Source organism: Platalea leucorodia (genome assembly GCF_965183815.1).
Source record: "Platalea leucorodia genome assembly, chromosome: 6".
NCBI classification, from domain to species: domain Eukaryota; kingdom Metazoa; phylum Chordata; class Aves; order Pelecaniformes; family Threskiornithidae; genus Platalea; species Platalea leucorodia.
In genome coordinates, this window is record NC_138828.1 from 16008172 (window position 1) to 16035396 (window position 27225).

Below are 27225 nucleotides of genomic sequence, written 5' to 3' on the forward strand. Positions count from 1 at the left end.
TCTGTCCTCTGCACTAGGACAGCTATGACTGTTTGTTCAGTAGCAGGCAGCAGTGGAAAATTTGGGAAGCATTATGGCTGTTTTAGGTAGCCTGCTGCTGACCCTGCAGAGCATGTGGTATTTGGGAAATACTGTGTTTTGGTGTCTCGGCTATAAGGTTGCAGTACTGCAACTTTGCAAAACCTGAATTTTGAAACTTTAAACTGGTCTTGGAAAGTTATCATTGAATGAATAATACGTTGCCTTAATTCCATATGCAGAATTATATAGGTTCTGTAAATAAAAAAAGCTCACAGATGAGGAAATGGTACTGAGTAATTCTTTGTGGCTTGATTCCTCTTCCAAAATCATAAAAAGCTTACAGATAACCAGGGGATCAGATAGATAGATTACAGCCATTTTCTCATGTTGTAAAACTTCCGTATTCCCGGTAAGCAATGTAGGAGGATATCTCACACTTCCTTTCAAGCTATGCGGTTGCCAAGTGCTGTATGAACTATCAGTTCCTATCTGTGGGTTGAAGCCTTTGTACAAAACCTCCAAAGCCTTGATCTCAGGAATAGGAGAAAACAGTTTGACGTGAGATTCTGCAGATGTTCTGGCGCAGGGCTGTGACGGCTGCTTTTGCCTCATCCCGCAGTTTTTTTGGATCTCTCTGAATCCTCACATATGGGGGTGCCCTCGTTTTGTGCTTTTAGAAGGCAGAAGGTGTGTCTGCAACTTAGCTCTAGTTAGGAGGCACTGTTGTTGGCTGTGGGGAGTGCGGTAGCGCTGGCACGTGCCCCAGTGCCTTTGCCCTTTGGCCCCTCGCTGCAGTGGTCATCGGTTCTTGCTCAGGGCAAGCCACAAGACGAGTGACTTACTGCCCTCGTCCTCCATGGCGTGGAGGTGTTGCTTGGGGTAATGGCGCGTGCTCTCACAGAGCTGTCTTGGTGCTGTCCTGCCAGCAAACGTTTTGTGCCGGTGGTCAGCCCTCCGGCTTCTTTGTCTAATACTTGCCTCTCAATCCGTAGCGTTCAAGAGTTTTGTTCTCCACTTCTTAGCAGGAGAAGCTAAGGCTTGACGTGAGGGAGTGGCTTGCCCAAAGGAAATGGGAGCTGTGTCTCCTGAGCAGCAGCCCAGCACTCTCCGTGACAGTACTCCTTCTGCTGACAAGGTTTTACAGGTATGGCAGGAAAAAATTGCACTGATAGCCAATTCGGTTGCAGTCAGTAGGCTTCTTTGGATTAAAACGCTCCTGAGAACGGAGCTTTTAGACTTGATTGGTAAACCAGCTGTCATCTGGAAGGTTGTTGGCCTCCATCCACTACAACGTGCGATACCTGTTTTGTTCCAAGTGTGCCTGCCGGTTCAGGGGAAAGCTAGTGCCCCTGATGCCTGGTCTTCAGTTGAACCAAGAATTGTTCCTTTGGTTCCATAGAGTAATTGTCTGGATGAAAACATTTGTAAAAGTAAAGAGATCATGTAAATGCCTTCATAGTTGTGTGTCAAAAGCTTTATTCTTCCACAAGTAAGTTTTTAATATTGGTGAAATTGTACCCTGTTCTAGGATTACATTGGGGTGTAGTTGAAAGCAGTTCAAGTTTTTAGTGTAGGCAAGTTCAGACTTGTACCTCACATGCCAGTAAAGGCCTTGATCAACCTAGATCTGTGTTTGCTGGTGTGTTTTAAATGCAAACCCAAAGTTTCCTTGACCTGGTATCAGGAGGATCCCTATAAATTTGTATTTGCCTGTAAATCGTAATCTTAGAGAGTCTTATTTTCTTGTGTGTAAGCTGAAGGGGCATCTCTAAACACTGTGATCTTGGTTCCTTCCATTTGTAAAGGCAAGTTCAGGTGGCTCGACAATTACGAAGATCCTGCCGGGGAGAAACTGCTGTGATGTGGTGGTGCAGCTGCTGCTCGCTGTCCCAGGGACTGGGAAGCAGACTGGGTTTTGTGTCATCTGAAGTCCAGTCCCGGTTTTCAGAAGGCCACTTATGGCATGCCGTAATTAAACAATGTTTCATTGGACGGTGGAAATCTGGCAAATCCTGATGTTTGTTTCTGGGTTGTATAAACTTGGCTTGGAAAGCTGTATCATCGTTGAACACTTTCTCTGTCCAGAATGGTAGTTGTGAATTGCAGGACACTTCATGAAATTTAACGTAGATATTTTGCTCTGCCTCTTGACATTTTAAAGACATGATGAAGATACAGTGTATTAAAGGTCATTTAAAGGCAAAAAATACCTCCTTAGTTGTTGCAAATAACACAAAAAAGAGGAAAGCTAGAGGAATCCTTTTAAAAAAGTAAAGCATGCATCTCATGAAATGCATTGAAATGTCTTTAATATTGGCAAACTGAAGAGGCTATTCTTATTTCAAGTGTATAAATGGTGGTGGTGGGGAACTAATCTGTGAAAAGATTTAATTATTTATTTTAACGACGTTCCTTGTTTGGTATCATTTTCATCAGTTAATTCTGCTTTGCTGAGGCTTGACCTAATAATGCTTTTATTAGTGAATAAGTAATTTTTCCTTCTCGGTTTTTGTTGTCTCTTTCTTTGTTGAAACATTCTGCTTTAAAGCTGGGGATCTTGAGCTGTAATTTAACATCTTTACTTAATCTCTGATAAATGAGGTCTGGGTCACAGTCTTTAGAAGTGGTTTAATGCAGCTGATGTAACTGTATTGGTGCATGCTCTTGGTAAAATGAATCACTTGTAGGAGCAGTGGCTTGCATAAGCCAGAAGCTGAGCATAACTGGAGTGCATTTGGTGGGGTTCCCTCCATAAATGACAAACCCCTTTCTAAATCCATGCAGTCTCTGCTAGGCTGTGCCATTCTGTGAAGACGAAACACATCTTGCATTTTATGAGCCTTACTCAAAAATTGTGATGCCTGAGTGGCGATGGGCATTTTTCTTTTTGTTTTCAAAGTTTTCCCTTTATGCTGCAAATGTATGTTTTAACTACTTTAAAAAAAAAAAAAAATCCCTGAAAGTGACATGTCAGTAAATTTTCCCCATCTCACCTGTGAAGGAAGTTCCTCCCGCCCTGTGCTGATGAATTGGAGGGAAATGCTTTTTTCAGCTGATAAAAAGAAATAAAATTCCATGCCCTTCCCAAAGGAGGAATTCAACAATTGGACAAGTGGCGTGGGACCATGTGTTGGTTTGTAAAAGGATATAGTTTGTAAAGATGTTTCCTTTGATGCCTGTGATGAATATGGACGTGTTTCCGTTGGAGAGGGTTTTGATTAAATTATGCAATTAGAGCTGACCAGACAGATCTAAATATAGGAAGAGGTTTCAGTTATCCTGCCTTTGTGTGTATTAACACACCCACACAGATGTGTGTTTGTTATTGTTGTAAACAACACCTGTTTTCTAAAGACAGTTCAAAAAGTCAGGAAAGGGAATGGTCTTTGTGGAAAAAGGGAGTTATACAGGAGTTTTATGATTAAAGGGAAAAAAACCACCTGTTTTCCCCAGCTTTTTGACCTTTTAGAAAAGGACTTCCAACTTCCTTTAGTAGCTAGACTAGTCACGGCACCTTTGTGGATAACCCATATTCACAAAGCCATAGCCAGTGCTCCAGACTGGTCTATAGGTTGCTCTGCATTTTTCAGGACTTGGCCTGTGTCATCTAACGATGCTGACTGATCTCCTTGCCCACTCCTGAGCACTCCTGGTGCCTGGTGGGACAACGTATAGAGTTTAAATACCCTACAGCACAAGTGAAGTGGGTAAACGTGTCCCAAAGATCCACAATGAAATACCACTGTGATGGCTGGTAATTCATTCTTGTCTCTTGATGACTGCTTCTTTGGGTAATTTTTGCTTTTGAACGTTTTGTCCTAATTTGAGGATTTCTTTAAGAGGCCTTCAGCTTTGAGAGAGTGTGAAAAATGAAGAGTCTCCTCCTTCATAGCATTTAGGGAAAAAAAACCTCATGAACACCATCCTGGCAAGTTTTGTGGTTCACAGCACTGTATTCATCTTATAGGTTATTTTAGTGAAGTTCATAGTTTTGTAATCCCATCTGTGCCAGAGTTTTTTGACTGAATCATCAAATTATAGTTCCTTCCTGACTGCAGTTAAAATATTAAGTGGCGGTTTTAGAGATAATCTTTGATAACATATCCAATTCAGTCCAACTGCTTGCTGACACCAGAAGGGATTTGTCCACACCTCGGTGTACGTTTTGATGTGTCCTACTTGTACTAGCTCTGGTGTGCACCAGGCTTCTCCAGCTTCCTGACCAAGTAACTTGGCAGACTTGGTGTTAGTTTTTCTGTAGTCTTGGCAAGTTTAAGTCAGCATGGTGAGGACACCAGCAAGCATTAAAGGAAGAGCTGGCAGTTCACGACTTTGTGGAGTCTCACGTGCATCTGAACACAGGAATGAGTACTATTCAGCAGTGCAAACTAGAAATTTACCATTGTTTCTCAACTCTTATTAAAACTGCACAATTTGAGGATTTGGTGATTGTTTAAGAGGCTGTACGTGTTAGTGTTTCTTGTAAACAGGGAGGAGCTGTGCTTTAATGAAGGTGTAGATAAGCCTCTTGCAAGATGTGGTGTTCAAATTTGCTTTCAGGAGTACAGTTTTTAATATGTCAAAACAGTTGCAAAGGCATTGGGAAGAAGTGTTCTTAATCGGAAGAAGGGCAAATTTAATTGTTGATGCATCTCTGTTAAAATTGGGAAAGGACCTTTGCTGTGTTCTTTAGCTTTTCTCACAGTTACGTATTTGCTTACAAAATCTTTTATGCCATTTTAGTTGGATTGTAACACAGGATTCAGTTTCTAACATATATATGGAAACCATGTATTTTCTCTGGAGAAGCAACAGTAAAGTTACCGTAAGTCTTTCAAATCCAGTAACTTCAGTTTGAGAAGGCAAAGTACAAGTCCAGAAGACCCGTAAGAATTTGCTATTGTTTTACTCTTGTGATAATTGAGACTTCAAGGGCAAGGATCAGTGCCTTGTCTGCCAGAAGCTGGGTGGGTAGGCGAGTGGAGGAAAAGCTGCGGTTCATTGTAGAAACTGGCTGGACACCGTGTACTTGGTTTGAACTGTGGTGAGCATTGGGAAGGAGCTGGCAGATATTGATAGCATAAGGTTATTTTTTCATGCTGTGGAGTAACTGAGCAGTGGGGGTTTTGTCGTTTGGGTCACTGTTGCCCTCCTTCCCTCCATCAGTAAAGCATACATTGGCCCTACTGTCTCGTTTGAGCGAGTGGTGAATCTGCTCTTTGGTGCTGAGGTCACGCTCAGAACTCATGGATTTCATTTGGCTTATCAAATAAATTAGAAGTTGTGCAAGTCCTTAATCTAAAGGCAAATATTACCGCCTTGTTGAGAACAGTTAGATATTTCGTACAAGAAACTGTATGGGCTGCTGTAACAGTTAGCTGGGGTACAGTCAGCACTTGCTCTTTACATGACACTTGCTTTCCTACTATCTGCTGAACTCAACAGTGAACATAGGTATCTAAAAGGATTTTCTCTGTGGGCTGACCAATGATGCATGAGAGGTTTTCTTGGAGGGGCAATCCCCCAGGTAAACAGCGTGAGCAATGGTCCTAGAGGAGGTTTCGCAGACTGGGTGTTTTGGTCTGTCTCTCAGGATCCAAGGCAGAGGCTACTTCGCGGAAGAGGCTGGAGGTATCCTCCTTGCCCTTGCTGGGCCTAAGTAAGGAAGTCTAATGCAGTGTCAGGAAAAAAGCTCCCTACTCCTGTTAAGTGTGTTGGAGTATTTACACCACCAGTGTGCTCTTTCCTCGAACAATATGATACATATCAGAAATTAACACAGGATTGCATATTTAAGTCTTTTCTTATATGTCTTCTTGGCATGGTAGAAAGAATTCAAGAGAGTTTTGTTTTGTTTTGTTTTTTTTTCTTCTTTCTCCTTGTCCTTTTCAGAAATACAAGGGAAGCCCAGTCAGGTTCTGTATAAACTCTCTAATGAGTTTTACAGCACTTTGAAATGAAACTTGCTTTCTTTTTGCATGTGTATTGTAATGCCACTGAGGCTTCTACCGGATTTCCATTCATTTTTCCAAGATGAGCAAGATCTGATCTTCAACCATAAGAAAGGGCAAAGAAAGAACTCTTTGATTAAAAACAGAATAATTCAGCAAAAGACTCTGGGCTTTTTGTTTTACAAGTCACATCGCTTGAAGAAAGAAATCGAAACTTTTTGCTGCTTGCTCCAAGAATAGGGAGCCAGAGGAAGTTAGTGCGCAATCTGTTGTAACACATTCTAGCATTACAGCTGCTTAGACTTCATGCTTTTTAGTAATACATGGAAATAGTTCTTGCAGGAATAGAGTGACAGGTCCCTGGCTTCTATGCCAAAATCTGATCTTTTTTCTTTTTTTAAAAAAGGTCTAAATATTGTACTGAGTACATGAGTTGCTGAAAAGATGTGTCTTTCAGAGAAGGTAAATTACGAAATATTTTCAAAGAAGCAAATTAAGATCCCTCTGCTTGTTATTTCTTTATATTGTCAATAAGTAATGGACACTGGGAGGAGATACGCTGAATAAAACAAGATAAATTGAATTTTAGAAATGTAGTCAAAGACTAGACAGTTTTCTCCATTAACAATTATGTAGATTCTCCTCACTGTGGTTCCTGCCCCTTTTTATGTCTAATTGTGCAGAGCATATATTAAAAATATTTAATAGGATCCTTTTTGCCTGCATCACTGGGCCTGTAATACAAATAATGAAATTAGTAGAAGAGTTAGAGCTGCTTCTTGTTTGCCTGAAACTTGGGCTAGGAGTTGTTTCACTTCCCCCTCACCCCCGGGAGAGGAGCATCTAATTGTCCTAACCCTTTCTCCACCCACCAAAACCAGTCATTTATGCAAAGTGGGACAGTTTCCTATGGGATCTTCTGTGGGAATTTGAAAACAGTCTCATTGAATGTTTTACTGTCTGCTTAGCGTGGCTGACAGAGTAACCCTCTCTTATTTGAGGGCTAGAAAAATAGAAGTTCACTCTTAGGTATTTTGCCTAAATACGTTTGTTTAAATACAAGGCTGGCTAAACAGCTATGTATATAATGCTCACTTTTTTATAGGCTTCTCACAAGCTGCGTGCAGGTTTGTATGTTAGTCCAAAGATCACACAAAAGATAGCAGCAGGGAAGGAAGACAAATAAAGCAGCATTGGGATTTAAAAGAAGTTTGTTCATTCCAACTCATCCATCAGCAGACAGAACACATAATAAAAAGTGCATGGGTTTTGATGTGTAAAGAGTGGCTGATAAGTGGGTAACAACTCAATTTCCAGGAATTTTCCAAATATTCCAGGCTGCCTTTTGGAGAGTGTCCTGTTGTTTGGCCTAGGTTTCTGTTTTACCCGTACCTCTTGAATAAACATACCCTTCAAGGGCTGGTGGTCACTCAGCTATTGGAAAGACTAACTTCCACTTTCCCAGAAGGGCAAGTGTATTTGGGGAAGAAAGACGCGGACTGTGTCATCTGCTGACTTATGGTTTAATCTTTATTTTGCACTTCCAGCTGATAAGACCACTTTGTGCAAAAGGAATACAGGAAATGATGCACTGCAAAAACCAAGAGTGGCAGAAAGGGAAACGGAATGTACTGGCAAGGGCTCAGCGCTGTGGATGGGCTCTCTGCTTCTTGGAAACAAAAAACTCCACCTACACTGCCTTTTTTTTTTTTTTTTTTTTTTTTTTTTCCTTAATACTGGTATTGGAACTTAGTGTGAGTAGTATGCAGAAGCCTGTGGTTTTTCTTCCCCTTTATCTTGTGGCTTGTTCAGGGCTTGGAGTGTGCTTAGACTTTGTTTGGGCAGGCAGGACTTCAGCAGGAGTCCCTGGGCTGGAGGCTGGTGGCCGGCTAGGTCCTGCTGCATTACTTCCAAGCGTATCTACAAGTACTGTGCCTAATGCTACTCTTCCTGCTCCCAGCGTATTTCTTGCCACAGTTGTTGCTACAGAGATGCCCACTGTTAATACCCTGGATTGTGATGGTGAAATGTTTTGGAGTGTATGATTGTGGGAGTGGGACATGTGTGGTGCAGGGTTTGATCCAAAATCTTGAGCAAATCTGTTCCTATGGTCTTGACTACTTGAGGCTGCATCTGTATGTCATCTTAGTCTTTGCAGAGTTTGTGTACTAGCTCACGGTAGGGTTGTATTTTCAGGCACTGGTATAAAAATACAGTCTTAGTAGATGGGACTTTTTTTTTCTTTTTCACAGCAAGTAGGTTGGCCACTTATTTTTAGAGCAGCTTGGTGGGAATGGGTCAGGCCTAGGTAGAACCATATCTGCATTCATTATCAATGTTGAGAGAAGTTTGGATCAAGGTTTAGACTTTATACTTTCTTTTTTATTAGAACTTCAACTCAAGTCTTAAATATTTTTTGTTTAATTCGAATGGATGTGAAATAGAAAGCTTGACTTGATTACTTGGTCATATGCCACTGGAACTTGTAACTTTTGTTTGAAAGATACAGAAAAAAGATATTTAGAATATTGATTGAGATACTCTCAACTCCTATATAGTTTGTAACTCTGTTAATTACAAACACATTTGAAGCACATGTGCTGGGATTCTGGTAATATGGTTCTTAAATTAGCACAGCAATTTAATAGAGCACTTTATAGTGTGTGTAAGGTCAAAGTATACCTGGGGTAGAGTCAGTGACAGTAATGGAGTTTCAGTTCATTTAACAGTATAGCACATGCCCAGGTAACAAAATAAATTCTTAAATTTGCCCCAGGCTCATGCAAATCTTCCATTGCATTGGCATTATTATTTCAAATACAATTCTTAGCATAAAAGGAATGGGAAGTACCAGTACGAAGTGCAGGTAGACATGGTCTGTGTCTTAGTCCATAATCATTATTCACATAAATGTAGTTTATGCATTCAGCCTAATAAAACTGAACCTTTTCAATTACATAATTGTTTTAGTGACAAATTGATTTGAATCAAGTGGATGGTTTTCAGCTTAAAGTACTTCAAGTATAGTGGTACGCTATGAAACCGTTACAGTGCATGACAGTCAAGGGGGTAAGTGTGGCATAGAATTTACAATTTTAAGATCTGCAATCTTTTCTTAGTATAACTATGAAACTCTGTCTGACGTGGGTGTGCTGATGCCTTCTATTCTGTGCCTGTATAGGTTGCTGGTTGGGTGGGATTTTTTGTGTCTTTCTGATGGCAACAAAAACATTCATATCCTTTTCCCCTTCCCCCTTCCTCTGCAACCTGTTGGTATCCAGTCCAGGATACGTTTCCTGTCTGTCTTCATGCTCTGTTTGAAAATCAGTGGTTTAGTGCTCTTTGTCTCATTTTCCCCTCCCTGCCACTGCAGGGTTTCTCCTCCTTCCCCCGGCAGAGCCTTTTGCCTGCTTCCAGCCCAGGCAAGGACGAAACTTGCTGCTCACAGCAGGGGCTTCTTCATAGGTGGAGTTCCTCCCCCTCTTCACCCATCACTTCATCCCCATTCCATGTCTCCCAGCTCGAGGACCACTGTGCTGCCTAAAATCCTCTTATAAGGACTTCCTCCTCCTTCCCACTCCTTCGTGTGTCCTTGAGTACATCAGGCAGGCATTGCAATGGGAAGGGTCAGGATGTAATCGGTGAAGTAAGTTCATGATATCTTTCCCTCACAGACTGCTTATGAGCTGTGCAGGCTTTTTGGTGGGGTGGGGAGATGGAGTTTTCTTTCTCACGTGAGATGAGTGAGGGCAAGGATCTTTCTAGTTTCCTTTCTTCTTTTTTGGTTTGTTCCTCAAAGTAAGTCGGAGGTGAAGCTGAACTCGTTTTGTTTCAGATGGTGGCATGCGCAAGTCTAGTGCAGTGATTTTCGAGCTGCATCACTGGCGGTTTGGAGAGGGCTGGGTAGCACAGTGCTGTTGGGGCATATTGCTTCCAGCTGCTCTCTAAAATAAATAAGTAAATAAAAAAGCGCTAGTGATCTTGCACTGGGTCCTTGGGACGTTTGGCTGGTTAAGGTTGCAACAGCTGATAGGCAAAGGGGAGTGCCCTTCACACTTAACGGTGAAAGACAAAATCTGAGGGACTGTTTTAGGCTAGATTTAATGTGAACTACATTTCCAATATAGGACCCTTGCCCTTTTGTGGAGTGTGTGTGGGAATACAGCCATGTCTTTTTGTGTTCTGGCTTTTTCTATCAAGCTTCTCATGGTACTAACTGAGGCCATGCTTGGGCACCGCGCAGAAGCATTGTTTGAAGCTGGCAAAAGCAGTTGCTGTCCCCCTTGCTGCGTGGCACAAAAATCACTGAGGCCACACAACAAATTGGATGAGGGAACTGAGCTGATGGGGAATTGTCCCACCACCTACTCCTACCCCTGCCCTCTCCTCCCACTAACCCACTCTCCCCAACCTCTTTTGGTTTTGTTTATGTCATGTCTTTATTTTCCAGGGTGATCACGTCACTTATTCAGGGCTGGTTTGGGGAGAGGGATATACAGCGTTCAGCAGCAGGCCTTGCTGCTTAAAAGTTTTCAGTAGATGTGCCTTGAGTCCAGTTCTGGAGGCTGTCAACACTTTGTTGTTGGGTTTTTTGTTGTTGTTGTTTTTGGCTGGTTTTTGGACACACCACTCTTGTGGGTTGCGGGGTGGGGGGTGTTTTTAACTGCTGTATGTTAATTTAAAAGGTAAAATAGTTTGGTGGTTTTTTTTCTCTCCCTCTGATATTTTCCTGCAGGTTCTCGGCCAGAAGGGTTTAGAATAATGAGAAGGTCGTGTCCGTCAGGGGGGGATGTCAGCGCTGCCTTCCTGGGACTGGAGGACTGAAAAGGAGAAAGGACCAGAATTATTTGATACAGGCTGCTTTTGACTACTGACACAATCTGCTCTACCCTGGTGGTGGTGGAAGAACAGGACAGTCTCTCCTGCTTAGTTCTGTGGTATCAAGACAAGTGGGGTCACCATGAATGTGACAAGTTTATTCTCCTTCACCAGCCCAGCAGTGAAGAGGCTGTTGGGATGGAAGCAGGGGGACGAAGAAGAAAAATGGGCAGAGAAAGCTGTTGATGCATTAGTGAAAAAACTGAAGAAGAAAAAAGGTGCTATGGAGGAGCTGGAAAAAGCATTAAGCTGTCCCGGTCAGCCCAGCAACTGTGTCACAATTCCTCGTTCCTTGGACGGCAGGCTTCAGGTTTCGCACCGGAAAGGGCTACCGCACGTAATTTACTGTAGAGTGTGGCGCTGGCCCGACCTGCAGAGCCATCACGAACTGAAACCACTGGAATGCTGCGAGTTTCCCTTTGGTTCAAAACAGAAGGAGGTTTGCATCAATCCCTATCACTACAAGCGGGTAGAGAGTCCTGGTAGGTTCTTCCTTGTTTGTACCTTTACACCTTATCTGAACAATGCAAAGTATGGCAATTAATCAGGTGACTCATCAGCTTAAATAAGCAAAAGTGGCTGTTTGCACATGTCAGATTATTCCTCTGCAGTTTATCTGGATGTAAGCGTTAATTATTATTTCTCCCTTTCACATGGCGAACACTTCACTTGTGTAACTGTTTTATCACTATACGGAGGCATAGTCTTAGTATATGCCTCAAGCTGCTGAGCCTGGTATCACCTGGTTTTGTTGGTGACCACTATCCCTCAATTTGTTTTTTACTGAATTGTGCAGATCAGTGAATCTGTTTGAAACATTGCAAACTAACATAAAGGATCATTGCAGTCTGTGCATGAAAACCATTCTGTCATACTGCAGTAGTGGTATTATTATTATTTCCAAATTATTATTTCACTTCTTTCGCTTTTGTTTCTTCATCCCCCAGAAGGATTGTCGGTAGGATCTCCCACAATTTTGGCCTTTTGAAAAGACTGTGATTTTAGACAGCAGAATATAATCCCCTCAACTTAAAGCTTTGATAGCAATATTTGGTTGTACGTGAAGTTTTACTGTCAGCTGTTCTGTAAGCACAGTTTGCTTACCTGTTAGCTGCTTCTCCACTTCTTTTTTAAGGTGCAACCCATTCTCTCCGTCTCCTCTTCAAAGGCCTAACCTTTTTTTTTTTTTTTTTTTTTTTTTTTAGAAATCTGTGCTTAATTTTACTTATGCAAGTTTATTATCAGGGAATACTTCCAGGGACTAAGATGAAATGTGCTTGGATATATCTACGCTAGTCTCCAGCTACTTGTGAAGTTGCACAGGGACATCTGCAGAAGTGCACTGCAGGCATGGGTGGACTTCCCTGGTTTAAATTTGGGAAGTCCATCTGTGTTAGGCATTTCATAAACTGTGAAGCTGTCTCTGCAGAGTGGCATGGACACCTTAAGAACCACAGTGGAAATAAGATTGTTGCAAGATTGTTTTTCAGTGGATGGAAATTGCATTTGTCTTGGATCTGCAACACATAGTGCATATCTACATGTCAAATATTTCCCTTTGGTGTGTTAGTATTAACTTGGAAATCATGTGAACAGCAGAGGTAATACCCATAATGTATGTATTTATGCAGTAGAAGCTTGAACAAAGGAACTCAGCACTGGATAAACAGTTCTTAACTTTTTTTTTTAAATTTTAAATTTTTAAAATTCTTGACAACTCCATGTTAAACAGAAGTGGGATAGTAAAATAGTCATGTCCTTGTACTGCTAACTGTCTGCATATGTCTACGCTAGTTGCTTGCATTCAATATTCCAAAATACTGAAAATTAAGATTCCGGAAAGACATCTATTTCCATCAGATTGAGCAACAGTTGGGCTCTTACTGTTACCGTAATGTCAAATGACATGTTCTAACTCATTTTGCTTTAATCTTGGAAACAATTACTGACTTTGAGAACATTCTCATTTGGACCATTTATACCATATTTAAAAATAGGTGTTTGTAAGTGTTCCGTCACTTCAATGAGGTATGCAAGATAAAAATAGAATAAAACTTTCAAAAGGTGTCTAACTAAAATATGCATTTTAGCTGGGTGCTGCTAAGTAGTTTAAGTGGTTGGAAAGCTGGGGTTTGGGTATTAAGTCGTCTTATGAATTTCGTATTTGGGAAATGGAGCAAAAAGTTATTAACTGTAAGCCTGAATTCTGGATTGCTCTTTAATTGTTTTTGGATGAGATAAAAATCTCTACATTCATGTAGCTACAGAATTTTGCTGGAAAAAAAATCCAAAACAGTAACTTAATCAAGTTGGAGATGGTAGAAATAAAATGCTTCCCTTTTTGTCCAGAGAGTACCTTTCTTCAGGAAAAGCTACATATTCTTGGTGAATCGCCTAATAGGCAACTGGGCAGTTTTCTGGTAAACATTAGGGCTGTAGTCAGTTTGACAGAGCTGACAGAAGTCTTCAGGCTTTCACAAGCTCAATGTGCTGCTCTAACCACTTAGAATATTCTGGAGGTAGCTGCTGACCAGGAGCTAGCGTTCACTTCTGCTGAAGTGCCCTGTTAAATCAGGGTCTGGAGGTACAACATGCACGCTGAAGTTACGTCTTGAACTTTTAACAGCTTGCCAAAGTGCGAGAGTGGGGTTGAAGCCCACTGTGGTCTTACTGAAGTCTCTGGGCATGTAAAGCGGGAGGGGTTTGTATTTAGTCAGCCACAGGTCTGCCATTGTTTTGAGGGATATTGCATGGAGATGAGTGGGAAAACGTGGCTTTTGGAAACAGGTGGTAGCTGAACTCCCATTTGGCTTGGAGAGCTGTGCTTCATAACTTATGACTTCTTTTTTTCCTGTCCTTTCCTTGTTCTTGCTGTCCTCCAAGCATCGCCTTTATCTTAATTTCCTGACAGTCACTCCCAAATTCTGCTAACCGTTTTTTCCCATTTTTGCCAGGACAATAAAACACCATTATTGCTGCATAAGTGCTTATGCTTTGAGATTAATGGGTAGTGGGAATTCATGCATGAGTCACTGTTTCCAGCAGTCTATGGACTCGAGCAGATATCAAGGTTTGTGTTTCCAAGGCTATCATCACAGCCAGGAGGGTTAGAAACGTACTTTCTCTTGACAAAACAAAATTGGAAGCTCGGATTGTGTACGATGTGCGCTTTGTACGCAAGGTACTTTGTGAAATTCTGGATCTGTGTGACAGCGTGGTCTGTATTTAACTGCTTTGTGCAGATCCAGTTACTGGAGAGCTGAAGCGTACGGTGCATGCATGGGATAGCATCTATACATTCAGTCTTCTGCCAGTTGTTGTGATTTGTTTCAGTGTTGTGTAAGTTTTGAGGAACAGATTAGCAGTAAATGCTCAAATATGTAAAATCAGGTAATGCTCTGTGTTGGGAAATTGTTGATGCTATGGATGCATCTCAGTTTTCATGGTACCAGAGGGATGCATGGATTTTCTGCCTTGGTAACTTTATTCCATCCTTGCTGTTCAGCTTGAGAAGATAAGCTTGGAAAACATGAGAATTGGCATGCTGTGGTGTGTCTGCCAGCTACAAAGCTACACCTGAATCCAAATGAGATTTTTCTGTTAGCCAGGCTAGATAGGAAACAGTTGTAAACAGTCGAGAGGAGGCAGAAAACTGTCAGCAGTCTCAAACAGGGAGCCTCCCAGGTGTCCCTGAGCGCAGACTGTGCTGCTGCCCCTGCGCCAGGAGGGGAACGTGGCATCTGGCCGGCACGTGGGCGTGACGTGGTGGTACCATATCGTGCCTGACCTGACCTAGAGGCTCTGCGCAGGCACGGGTGCCTGTCTGATCCAGCGGCGAGGCGATCGAGAAAACCGAACGGACAGAAAACTACTTTTTGGCACGGTTAGCTTGGGAAGCTTGGTGCCCTCGGCTTGCTCGCTGCGGGGTCAGATGGGGGCACAGGGGGGAGGCGAGGAAGGGTGGCCTCCCTGTGACGGGGTGACACTCGCTCAGCCTGGTACCAGCGAGCCGCCCCCCAGGTGATGGAGACCCGATCCATGGCAGGGTGCATAAACAGCTCCCGCTCGCTGTGTTGTGCCAGCACAGCTGTTTGCGTGGCCTTGTGCTGAACCAGATCACAGTCACTTTTTCCCTCCCCTGCTGTGTTATCTTCCAGGCTGATCAGAGCAGCGCCGGGGCTAGCCGCATGGCTGCGGGAACATCTGTACCAACACAGCCTTGCGGACGACATGTGGGAATGCGTGGAGGTGGTGGGAAATGAGAGGAGAAAAGAGAGGCTGTTTTGTTGCTGGGGATGTGAATACAACCTTCTACTTGACTGCCAGGAAGAAATACCTCCTTGAGATGTGTTACAGTAGCTCACTGCTGCTGTTTCATACGTCTGATGTGTGCAGAATTATTTCTGGTGCAGGGTAGTTAATGGCTGTCAAATTTCTCCCTTGGCAAGGCAAAGCAAAGCTTTTAATTAAGGAGGGCAGGGTCTGAATTTGATGCCTTTTAAAAACTGGCACGCTCAGCTGAACTGGTGTGCTCACTTGGCTGAATCTGCTTATTCTCCTCAGTTTTATTTTTTGGTTTAGGGATATCTGGAAATCAGGCTCATACCTGGTTTGGGACTATCTTTAAGTATGATCAAAGACTTGAGAAATAATTAGGTGTAAAGCATAAGTAGAGGCTGTGGGGGAAAAAGTGAATGTGATGTTCCTCATCTCTCTCTGAAAATGCCACAAACCGACCTCTCAGGTTTTGCTGGAGAATGTGTGAAATGACATTTGGAAGTCCCTCCTGCGATACTCCCTTCCCTTCTGTTATTCCTTTGGTTTCTGTGGAGATACAGCCTCTGTCCTCAGTTATGTCAATGGGATCAGGTAAAAGATGTCATCCAGCATTTAGGGGAAAAAAATTGCTTTTTTTAAGCCTGGATCCCATGTGCTCTTAACAGCAAAACAAAAGGAATGGGATAGGGAGCAGGGAGGATGAAGAGGTGCTTAAGTTGACACTGCTATTAAAAAAATAATAATAAATCACACCTCTAATGTGGCTTTAGGGGAGGAGGTTCAGTTCTTTTGCCTTAGCTAAAGGGAAAGAAGATGAAGAAACTGAATATTTCATTTTCTTAAAGTACTAGTGAAGGCAAGCTCTCGGTTCCATCTGATGCAGAATTGTGTTAGTTTGCCTTTACTAAGTGTCCTTGCTCATCAGCCTGCTAGGTTAAAGAGGATTTGAGTTTATAATATGTTACAAAGGAGGCAAAGAGGAATTAACTTCTCTTTTATGCTTCACGTGTGGAAGTAGTTGAAGGTGCAGAGTATTTTTGTAAATGGCTACCCCCCACCCCACAACTGAATGCTGTCCCCTGAGAGTGTCCAGAATCTGCTGATACCTCCTCAGGGCTCAGGTTTGGGAGAAACCTCCTCTTCGTTGATCTGAGTGAGCTTAAACCTGCCTTGGGAAATGCAGCTGTTAACTTTTCGATATTCATTTCTGGAGGTGCTTACTGATGCTCCGCTGTGCTTGAAGCATGCAATGTCAGGGGGTACTAAAACCAGTCAGTCCAGAAGCAGCTGATCTGTCCTCTGAAATATTCTAGTTGCATGGATCAGCCCATTAGCACGGCCACTTGGAGGCAGAAAATAACTACACTGGTTCAGTTTTTTTGCAATTACCAATAAAGCGTAGATAAAAAAGGCTGGATGATTTTCCTCTGTTAAGGTTCTCTTCTTTGGAGAGCTGGCTGCAGTCTGCTCTACATCGAGGGGCTTTATGAAGCTGATGGTGCCCATGTTCCACCCAAATCGGGGGATGAGTAGCAGTTGCTTTTTCGTGATGCGGACAAATACACTGTCCGAATGATTGAATTTGCCATTCTGCCTAAAGATCGTGATGTTCCTTTCCATTATAACCATGAATTCAAAGAGGATGTCTGCTTCAGCAAGCTTGTTTTTGGCAAGAAACATTTTGCCTAAATGTACAGCTGCTTTTTGCCGCAAGAACAGGCCAGGTCCCCAGGCTCTGAGGAGAGCGGTAGGTGTGTTGTGCTGTTTTTGCTCCCGGCACGGACTCCTTGCCTATGACTTTAACCTGATTGTTTTCATATTTGTCTTTGATCTCCTCTGCTGTTTGCTCTCAGTGAGTCTCTGTAAGGCTGCATACCTACTGCAGGCACCAGCGGTGCAGAAGGAAACTTGAAACGGTGGAAATCCTGGATAAGGCAGGTTTAGACTCACACGGTCCTGGAAGCAAATGCTCCTTGAATGCTCCCCTGTACAGTGCTGCAGCTCTGGTCCTCAGCGAAAGAAAAATACGGCATGTTTAAAGGAGCTTTTAAATGCCATTTGAAATCACACAGATGTGTGGTTGTATATATTGGTCTGGTCATGCTTGTGAGCTCTCTCTAGGTACTTTACAGAAAAACGAAATGGATCAGTTGGTCATCCCTGTCTTGTCCCCCCTGTACTTGACTGGCCTAGGATCACTACATATAAAATTAATATTCTCAAACTGTTTCTAGACAGGGTAAATTGAGGAGAGGATCTTTAAAAACCCATCACAGTGTACTCCCCCTGCACTTCAAACCTGACGGAGCCTGTTGCAGTGGCTCACCTCTTGGATCGCTAATGCTGCTTTCAGCAAGCAGCAGGGTTCAAACGCAGCTCCTGGGACCATCAAATTGGCAGGTGCTGCGAGTCAGTCCAGATCAAATTTGGAGCCAGGAGAGAAAAGCTGGGAGTAAGCGGCGAGTCCCTTTGGGACCATGAGCTTGCCTGGCTGGGCTTTTTGGGGTCCCAGGGCTTGCTTGGTGGCTCCCACACCCCAGCACCTGGGGGAAGGGGGGTCGGCGTGAGAGCCTCCACGCCGTTCCCGGCCAGATGGAAGAGCTTTGATGGCCCGGGCTGGAGGGAGCCCAGCGGAGCAGCTGCCGGCGCAGATCCCGCAGCACCGGGCCTGGCGGAGGATAACGCCGGCAGGGCCAGGCGTCAGAGGGAGGGGGAGAGGGGCCAGGGGAGCGAAGGCGAAAGGGAAGCTGCTCCATGGGATGTAAGGGAGGGGAAAACCGGTTGCATCCCTTTGGAGAACCAAGTTAGAAAAATCCTAGTTCCCGCATGATTTCCATAGCAGGATTTCTGCACCTCTGCAGGCTTGGGGGTGAGGGAGCAGAGAGTTTTGTCGCTGAGAAGTTTTGCTGTATCGCTGTCTAACGCTGCTGTTGGGTGGAACTTTAAAAATAGCATGCTACAACAGGTGGGCACAATTATAGGATGGTTCCCCAAAATAGCAAGCAACTGTCAGTTTGCTTGGCAAGTAGTATAAAACTTTCTTCATTTCAATTCTGCAGAATTCAGTTCTAAAATTCCCCACCAGAACCGACCTGGGGGAGAGGAATTGAAATAGGGAGGCATAAAAGAGGGAATGGTCTAACTGCAAGATTTTCCTTGTCTAACCTCACCACGTGTCAGAAAAATGAGCTGCAATAAAGGGATAAAAGTTGTCAAGAAGGATATGTTTTGGTTTTGGTTTTTTTTTTTTTTTTCTCCTTTAAAATTAACCAGATGCAGATGTTTTTTCTGACTTAAAAGACCAGACTTCTAAGTTTTAACCTACTCAGTAGGATGGTGACTGTGGCTTTCGTACAGGTAATTTGAACTCTGGTCTGTGTAAATGTCTGAGTTAATATACACTATCACACTGTAACTTCCTCCTGTATCAGGACTGCTTCTCCCCCAAATCTGCTTTCAAGATCTCCTTCACTAATGTGCATACAATTAGTACTAAATTCTGAAATTGGCCTTGACAAATGTCAGTTTAATAAAAATGTTAGCTTATCAGAGCATCCGCAAATAAAATCTAATGTTAGCTGAATATTGTAATGCAGGAAATGTACTAATACTACTTGCCAAATGTATTTAGACCAGATGTCTGATGTAAAAGTAAAGTCAGTAAAGCAACAACTGTTTTGCCCCCCCCCCCCCCCTTTTTTTTTAAATACAGTCTTCAGTTGTAACTATGTAAAATCACAAATCAAGCTGTGGGGTCTACTGAAACTGCAAAATAAAATTAAGAGTTGAGAAGACAAGACAGCTCTCAGCTTTCTCCCGGAATAGAAAGTCTGGCATGTTTGTCCATCTGTCACCCAAAACAAGCTGCTGAATAGCTATTATTGAGCTTTGTCACTTGCAATTACTAGAGCATAGGTTTGGAGCGAAAGTCTAAAAGGCTGGCATTTCTGCTTCTGAGAAAACAGTAAAGCAAAGCTGTGCTACCACAGCCAGTAGCACAGCCTTGCTTAAGCCAGGTGGTATTGGAACAACATAAAGTAGCTAGATCCTCAGAGATTGCTTTTGCCACAACACAACAATTTTTTTTTTTTTTTTTTTTTTTTTTTTTTTTTAACCAAGAGTAAGCTCTATACTAAGTGTAGACATGTAAGTGTCTTTGTATGTGAGAACTTGTCCTCTGGTCAAAGAATATTCAGTTTTGCCAGGTCTTGTTTTAGGCAACACGGGAAAACCTAATGACATTAAAACTTTTCTTTCTACTTGGTGTTTGATTGTTTACAAGCAGAATCTTGGCAAGCCCTTTCAGTCGGCATGCTTCAGTGACTCTCTAATGCTACAGAGAGCAAGCAAAACTAAGCACGTTCAGCTGAGCATACGGTGGTACCTGCTCTGCTCCCACCGTGGGACTGGACTGCTCACTGGGATGCTACAGCCAACTTCAGCTGCCGTGGCCTCAAAGGCGGGAAATGAAGCTAGGAGTCTTTAGGAGGGTTGAAATTGGTTAGCTTAACGCTGCTGCTGTGTTTTGGGCGTTTTTGTTTTTCTGGGTTTTTTGGGTTGTTGGTTTGTTGTTTGGTGTTGTTTTTGTTTTGTTGGTTTTTTTTTTTTTTTTTTCTTTTCTTCTCCTAACTCTTCATTTTTCTTACAACTTCTTTGCAGGATTTTCTGTCCAGAGCGTGGAGTGCAAGCTGCAAGTTCCTCCCCCTGCCCCATGTTTTCATACCCATTTCCAGATAGCATGAACTGGTGTGTGAGGATTTCCCTCCTTCCCAACCTACAGTTCTATTTTTCTAGTAAAACATAAGTGGCTTTGCATAAATTCATATGAAAATACAGCTTTATGATGCTTGGAAATTAAAGTGCACTGTCTAATGATAGCACCCTCAGGTCTTCATTAGGGCTGAGGGCCCTGTTGGTGGTATAAGCCTGTACAAACCCTTCTAAAGAACATATATCGACCAAGTCATCATGATTTTTAAGAGCAGAAGGTGCAGCAGCAATTGCTTTTCTTTTTATTTTATTTTATAAAGCTCACAGAAGAGATGATCAAAGTCTGCTTTCTTATATGTGGCCCCAAAGTATTTCATTACTTTGTCTTTCAATTTCCAGACATGGAAAGAGAGATACCTACCCAAATCTTCATGTGACATGCAAAGGGGGGGAAAAAAAATGAGCCCTTGAGGGAAACTAGCTGTCATCTGGGCTTGTGTGAGATAACCGAAACCCATCTGGATAGAAAATATGCTACTTTGAAAGTACAGCAGGTCCTTTGGCTTGGATTAGGGTTTGGGTTTTTTTTTTAATAGAGAAACTTTTAAAAAAAAAAGAAATTACATTTGTGAATTGGAGACTTTCTATGTTTGCTAAAATCATTATCTCTGGAATGTGAAAATAGGACAAAAAAGAAAACCAAGAAAATCTTTACTCTAGGACCGCACACCTGTTAGTTTTCTGAAGGACAGGATGACATGCTGGAGATACAGAGAGTAGAGATCAGTAGCTTTCTTCAAAGGCCACCATTACATTTTCATAAAAGGATTTCTTTCTTGGTGTGGTTAGTTGGAACATTTATCTGAACAGCCAGGTTGTCTTTGGTCTATCTTCTATATTTTCGGCATTCTTGGCTCTTAGATGAAATAGCCCTGTGGGTGAAATTGCCCTGGAGCTGTAATTTCTTTATTACAGCTCCGCTTGTTTGGTGCGGGCATACTCTGGGTATTATTTGCATGGTAAAAACAAGCTACCCAATTCCCAGGCTGCCTTGACAGATACAGGATCTCTTTTTAGCTACAGCTCCACAAACACACCCAGCCTGGCTTCCAGGTGGTTTATCTTCCTCTTCAACCATTACTAGTAGCATTACTAGTCGTGTATTAACTCTCAACTCCAGGTCCACATCGACACAAAATCTTGGAGCAAAATTTAGCCACGGTATAGCCCATAAAACCTTTTAATCTGGTGTTTGATAAAAGTACAGAAATCAAGCTGTCAGATAACTTGTGGTTCTGCTCCATTAACTGGTTTGAACCCTTTTAATGAGGTTGAATTTGCAAATCTGTTGCAGTAGCTTTTTAAGACAACAGTGTATTTAATAGTATGTTTCCTTTAAATATATGCATCCCTACTGAACAGAAACAAGATAATTTAAAAAAAAATCTTATCTTATTTTTTTGTATCTGTGTTCCCTTCCTCTGAAGAAGGTAAAGAGGAAGGGAGAAATTCTGTCTGCAAACTGTTAGAGCAGCATCCCGCCGAGATCCGTGCAGCAAAGATGTGCACTGCTTCATTATTTTATAGCAACAGGTGTGCTGGCTTAGCACAGAATAACTCTCTCATGCTTTCTCCCCTTCAATTATACCTCTTCCTGGAGCTGGCAGCTGCAACAGAGATTGGCCTCCTCCCCTGCTGCACTGAGCCTCAGTAATTTGTTATTCCATGTGGTTGAGGTCTGCAACCTGACCAGAAGCTCAGCGCCTTACACAGGGGCGAGGGGAGCAAGAAGGTTATGCATCCCCTTTTACGTTTTGAAGTCCTGGCACCCTTCCATACTTGTGGAGGGCCCGGTCCCTGCTCATGTCTTCACTCCTGAGTGAACAGCGTTCAGGTTAACTCCTCTGTGACTCTGGTAGGAGCAGCTCGCCTGCAAAAAAGCCTGTGAGCTGCAGAGAGATCAGGTTATAGCGGTGAGTGACTGTCTTGGAGCTGGACTAATTGGAGCGCTGTAGTCTCTGTCCCACCTGATGTGGCCTTTCAGGGCTTTTCCTCCTCATTTAAGGTTGTCTGTATGCAGGGAGGATACGAATTAGGGGCAGCACTCAAAGTAAATTCTGCAATGATATTTTTGAGCCTATTTTTGCTGTATCAATACCAGTTGTAGTCTTTTTTCCCCCCTCCCCCTTTTCCATGTGTGTTATGAAGAAGTTGGTATTTCATCATTTGAGATTGAAGTAGTTGGAACAAAAAGTGTAGGTTTGTGTGAGGGAGAGCTGGGAAGAGGAGACTTGTTCTTATTTTGAGTCCTTCTAAACTTCACCAGTGGTTCTGCCCAACAGGAGAAAACATGCGTATATACCTTGGGAAAAATCTGGCACTGCTTTATTTTAATTACAGAAAACATACAGAAAATATCCTGTTCTCCTGCTATTTTAAAATGCTATAAATTGTGTGGCTTCCTGTGATGTCATGTGTGTCATTGTTTAATGTGAGGTAGGGGATGGGAAAGGTGGGTGATGTACTTTCTGTACAAATTAACTTGAGAAAAGTTAATGGTTTGACCTTCATCCATAGGAAGGGAAGAGATAGGAAAGCTGTGTTTTTAATGCTCGGAAAAGTAAGAAAGAATCATAAAGACAGGAAAGGGAAAATACTTTTTAACACATGAGCTCATTGTTACTTTTTTCACTGGTGATTTATTAGCCCAGCAAATGTTGACAATTAAATAGTGCTGGACCTCACTGCAAAAGGAGTGCTAGGTTTAAGAGAAGAAGCTTGATTCTGAGAGATCCTAGTATTCAGAGAGATTGGGTTTGACATTTGCTGTGACGTGAATGAGGGATTTGTGATGTCCACCTGAATGTTGAGTAACTTTTTTTCTTTTTAAATGGCTTTTTCCAGTGATGTGTGAGAATGTCCTTTGCCTCTAATGCAACCCATCTGCACAGCCGAGGGAGAAGCAGCTTCTGGGGTGTTTTGCAATTGAGAACTTCCATAGAATGGCAGATGGATGTGTTTTGTTTCAGAAAATGCCATTATTAGGAGCTTCGTCTCTTCCTGGTAAAGTGGAGTTGGTTAAAATTTTCACATCTGAACAAATCTACTTTAGGATGACTTCTGCCTCAAATATTTGAGATCTGTTGGAATCTCAAAGAAGCTGCTCTAAGAAAGTGTGAGACATCAGATTAAATCTTTAAAACCTGCTTCTGACTCTCAACGGGCAGCCTTAGTTTCAGTAGTGATGGGATTTTTTTCATTTTATGTTCAATGAAGATTTCTGGGATCAAACTTTTCATGCATTAATGCCACTAGCAGGCAAAAATCCGGTGGCTTAATTTCTCTCTTAGGCATATGCTCAAAAAAGAGCAAGGGAAACCTGATTTTTTTTTTTATTTTTTTTTTTTTTTAGTTAATCTGTGACTTGCTTTGGGAATAGAGAGTGAGTTTTGTGTCTAGCATCCTTTTGTATCTGTTTTAAATGTGGACCTAGACCTCAGGCCCGGTCTATGCGCTGAGTGGTGTCCTGGTACTCTTGGACTCCAGGATGCTTGCCTAAGTATCTGAATGTTTCTGTATAAGCAAAGTGCTGGAAGAGTAAAGATGCCCCAGTGTCTTGGAAGAACCTATTTGTCTTGGCAAGAAGACTTTTTTTTTTTTTTTTTTTTTTCCAATTAGTTTGTAATTCAGCCTTTTGGTGAAGCAGCTGTCTCCAAAACACCTTTCTTAATCTTAGTGATAGTTATATCTGTATAGGCTTGTCGTGTATATATGCTCCTGTTCCTCTTCTGTGTGCCCACCAGGTGGGGGACAGGGCAGGAGTCTTGGGGAGAAGGGATGGTGGCCTGGCTTGCTTTCGCTGTTTTTTGTGTTTTTTCGGCACCCTCCCTTGAAGGCAGGCTATCCTGGGGGTTTCTTCCAGTCCTGCGTGGCCATGGAGCTGGGAAATGGGGGTGCTGATGGGGGGCAGATGTGAAGAGGAATAACTTTTTAATTTCACTTCCACTACTTTGTGCATGGATCTCCCTCTCCCTGCTCTTGCCTCTCCTCTTCCCCATCACCCAAAAATCTCGATCTATAACAAGACTAGCTTTTAATCCTTTGAGTAGCTGGACTTTGCTGTGAGGCATTCAAAGATAGAAGCTGAGGCACTGGAAAAAGAGCTGATTCTTTTATCTTAGTGTATCTGGTATCATGTTCATATTCCCAGTTAAAAAGAGACCTTTGTTTCCCTGCTGGTGAGGAGGCCTTGGGAGTGTGGTAAGACTAGTAGTTTCTGATGTGTGCTCTGATCCCATAGTAGCATATAGTTGGAGCTCAATTGCTGCTCAGTTGGTTTTTTTGAACTACATAATTTTGTTTAAATTGCACATTTTGTAAACTGACTTGAAGAGTTAATAACTGTTTTAATACTAACTTGTAAGAACATAGTCCAGGTTAAAAATAAAATTACAGCTGTTGGGACCAGGCTGAGTTCAAGGCCTATTAGTATTAGTATTGTCTTCAGAAAAAATATCTGTCCTTATTAGCAAGGTTTTGGGTTACAAGCCATTACGTGATTAGCAGGATCACAAGTGCAGCAAAATGAACTGCGTGTCAGCATTGTAACATGCTTACTTCCCAGCATTTTTTTCTGCGAATAAAACTAAAATGCAGAATTGCGGTTTGTTCTTGGCTTTTCTTCACCGGCCGTCTGTGAAAACAAGCTCCCATCTGGCAAACCAGGTAGCTAGCACGATCGCTATGAATTCAGGCGTTGCAGTCACCAGGTATAAGGAAAAGAGTTCTTGCTTAGACATGCGCTTCTAGATCTGACTACCTTGTTTTGAAGACAGATGTGAATATGCCCTAGGGGAGGAAGAATGTGGTGGTTTTTTTTTTTTTTTTCCCTGTATAGCCTAGTGCTTCAGAACTGAGTCTCTAACGCTGTGGCTTTTCCCTTTTTCTCCCTTTCCAGTCCTTCCTCCGGTGCTGGTTCCAAGGCACAGTGAGTACAACCCTCAGCACAGCCTCTTGGCCCAATTCCGCAACCTGGGACAAAATGAGCCCCACATGCCGCACAACGCTACTTTCCCGGACTCTTTTCAGCAACCCAATAGTCACCCGTTTCCCCACTCGCCCAACAGCAGCTATCCAAACTCGCCTGGAAGCAGCAGTAGCACCTACCCGCATTCTCCAGCCAGCTCAGACCCGGGAAGTCCTTTCCAGATGCCAGGTACAGTCAACTTCGGTTCCTCTTCAGAAGGGAGAAGGTGGTTGGACATCACTGGTATCATGATTTTTTTAACTTAATAATACCAAATTACCAGCCAACACTTGCACTCAATAGTGAGCTGAGAGATGTGAGGTGATAGAGACTATGTAATCGCTTTGTCTAGTAATAATATTGAGGGGTTTAATATTGTGCCTCTTTCAAACACAGTTAAAACACCACAGTAAAACTCTCCTGGGATGGGGGAGGGATTCAAAATGCTTTGGGGACCAGTTCAATAGTTTAGACCACCAAGCATAGCGTTTAATGCACAAGAAGTGTAATGCTACAGATCATCCTTGCTTAGGAAAGAGATCATCGTAATTCAGCACAAGGCTTTACTTCTGCAGAAGAAGAATGTTTCTCAAGGGGATCGTGCTATTGGTCCTTGATAAAATTTCTTCGCATAATGATGTAATTTCAAGAAACAAATATACTTCAACTGAAAAACAGTTCCTTAAGGCCCTGAAAAGAAATCTTCAGGCTGTTTCACTTCCTGAAGTCAAAGAAGTAACAACCTTGCTTTGTTGACTGATGTCCGTAGAAAATTCTGTGAAGCTGTCTTTTTTTGGTCTTTACATGCGGATGGATAAAAATACTGCAGAAGCAGTCTGTGACAGATTTCTTGATCTAAATGCTAGGAGAAGGACTCCATACAAATGCTTACTGATGTTCTGTTCGCATGTTTTCTTCCAGCGCTGAGGGAGGGCATGTGTCAACAAAGCGGCAGACTTGTGAATATCTGTTTTCTATTACATGAAATTAACATCCATAGATTTATGCTGCTGATAGTTGTTTCTTTTGAAAATTTTTCTCTTATGAGTGAAGACTACTGAATTTGCAGAGGCAGGAGGGAAGGGAAGAGAGTTTGTATTGGCTTTTCTAAAAAATGTGAAAAGTTGCTGCAAAACCAGCTTTTTTTTTTTTTTTTTTTTTTTTTTTTTTAAATATGATTGTTGTGGTTGGGATTCTTCCAGCACAGATAAAGGCTTCTCTAACAAGGTCTTCCTAGACACTGGCTTGTGGAAGTTCACTTGATCTTTGAGGGTCTGTTCTGTCCACATGCCTGTAAAGACAAGTCAGCAGCTGCAGTGAAGAAATTGAATTAGAGGAGAGGTCAAGATGCTGATGTCCTTGATGCTTGGCTCCGGACAGTTGTCTGTCTTGCACTAATGGGGAAAGAGGCTGACTTTTGGAAAATACAAAAAAGGGAGCAAAGCAGTTACCCAGAGATCTTGAAAACTTTCTAGATACTGACTAAATTTGTTGCCTGTGGCCTTACAGTCTTGTTTCCCTGTCTGTGCATCACTAATGTCATGTTTGCACACACACGAACGTTTAAGGCTTTATAAAACACAAGACTTAAACTCCAGTGGAGACTGTTAAGCTTTTAATGCAGTCCTGTTGTCATCTCTGTCTTTCTCTGCTACTCTGTCGTCCAACTGAGGGTATCCAAGTAAGGGAATTAGCAAGGTACCTGCCAGCATTAGATGTAAAGCTCTCAACAGAATGTCTCCTAAACAATAAGTGGTTAATAGATTTCATTAGCATATATTTTCTTAAAAAAAAAAACAAAAAAACAAAAAAACCCCAAAAACAAACAAACAAAAAAAAACACCAAACAAAACACAATAATCCAAAACTTACAAAGCAGTGGTATGATTCTCCTACCTTTTGGTGATGCTAATTTGGTTTTCAGGGTTTTGGAGACCCCTGTGATTATTTGCTGTGGTAGTTTGCAAGCCATGCTCTCAGCAATGGAAGTAAATGTGGGATGAGCAGCAGCCATGTTCACCAGAGATAGTACAGTGGTAATCTAATCTCAGTTTTTGCAGCGAAAGCTTGCAGGGATCAGGCAAGGGTTGCTCTCCTTTGCGTGTACCTCTGTGCAATTGATTTGGAGGAGAGTGTCCTCTGGTGTATTGGGAAATGGTGATATTGGCGACCTCCTGCAGCTTCTAAGAAGCCATTTGGGAAGCTTTCCCAGAAGTCAAATAGGCAGCTGAAGGGCAACGTGAGTACCTGGCTGGGACAGTTCGAACAGGGCTGAAAGCAGTGTATTAGTGAGTACAGTCATTGTGCACGGGCTAGTTTTATGCTAGTGATTCAATCCTAAACGGGGCAGTGCAGCCAGTA

General features: G+C 42.4%; 1 protein-coding gene across 1 annotated transcript in view; it reads left to right on the plus strand.

Annotated features, from left to right (window-relative positions):
* Positions 1 to 27225, plus strand: part of SMAD1 (SMAD family member 1) — a 49020-nt gene that overhangs the window by 11358 nt on the left and 10437 nt on the right. The window contains exons 2-3 of the mRNA XM_082316564.1: positions 10708 to 11332; positions 24796 to 25053. Of these exons, the coding sequence (XP_082172690.1) occupies positions 10933 to 11332; positions 24796 to 25053 (658 nt within the window). The 5' untranslated portion in view covers positions 10708 to 10932. The remainder of the gene's footprint in view (positions 1 to 10707; positions 11333 to 24795; positions 25054 to 27225) is intronic.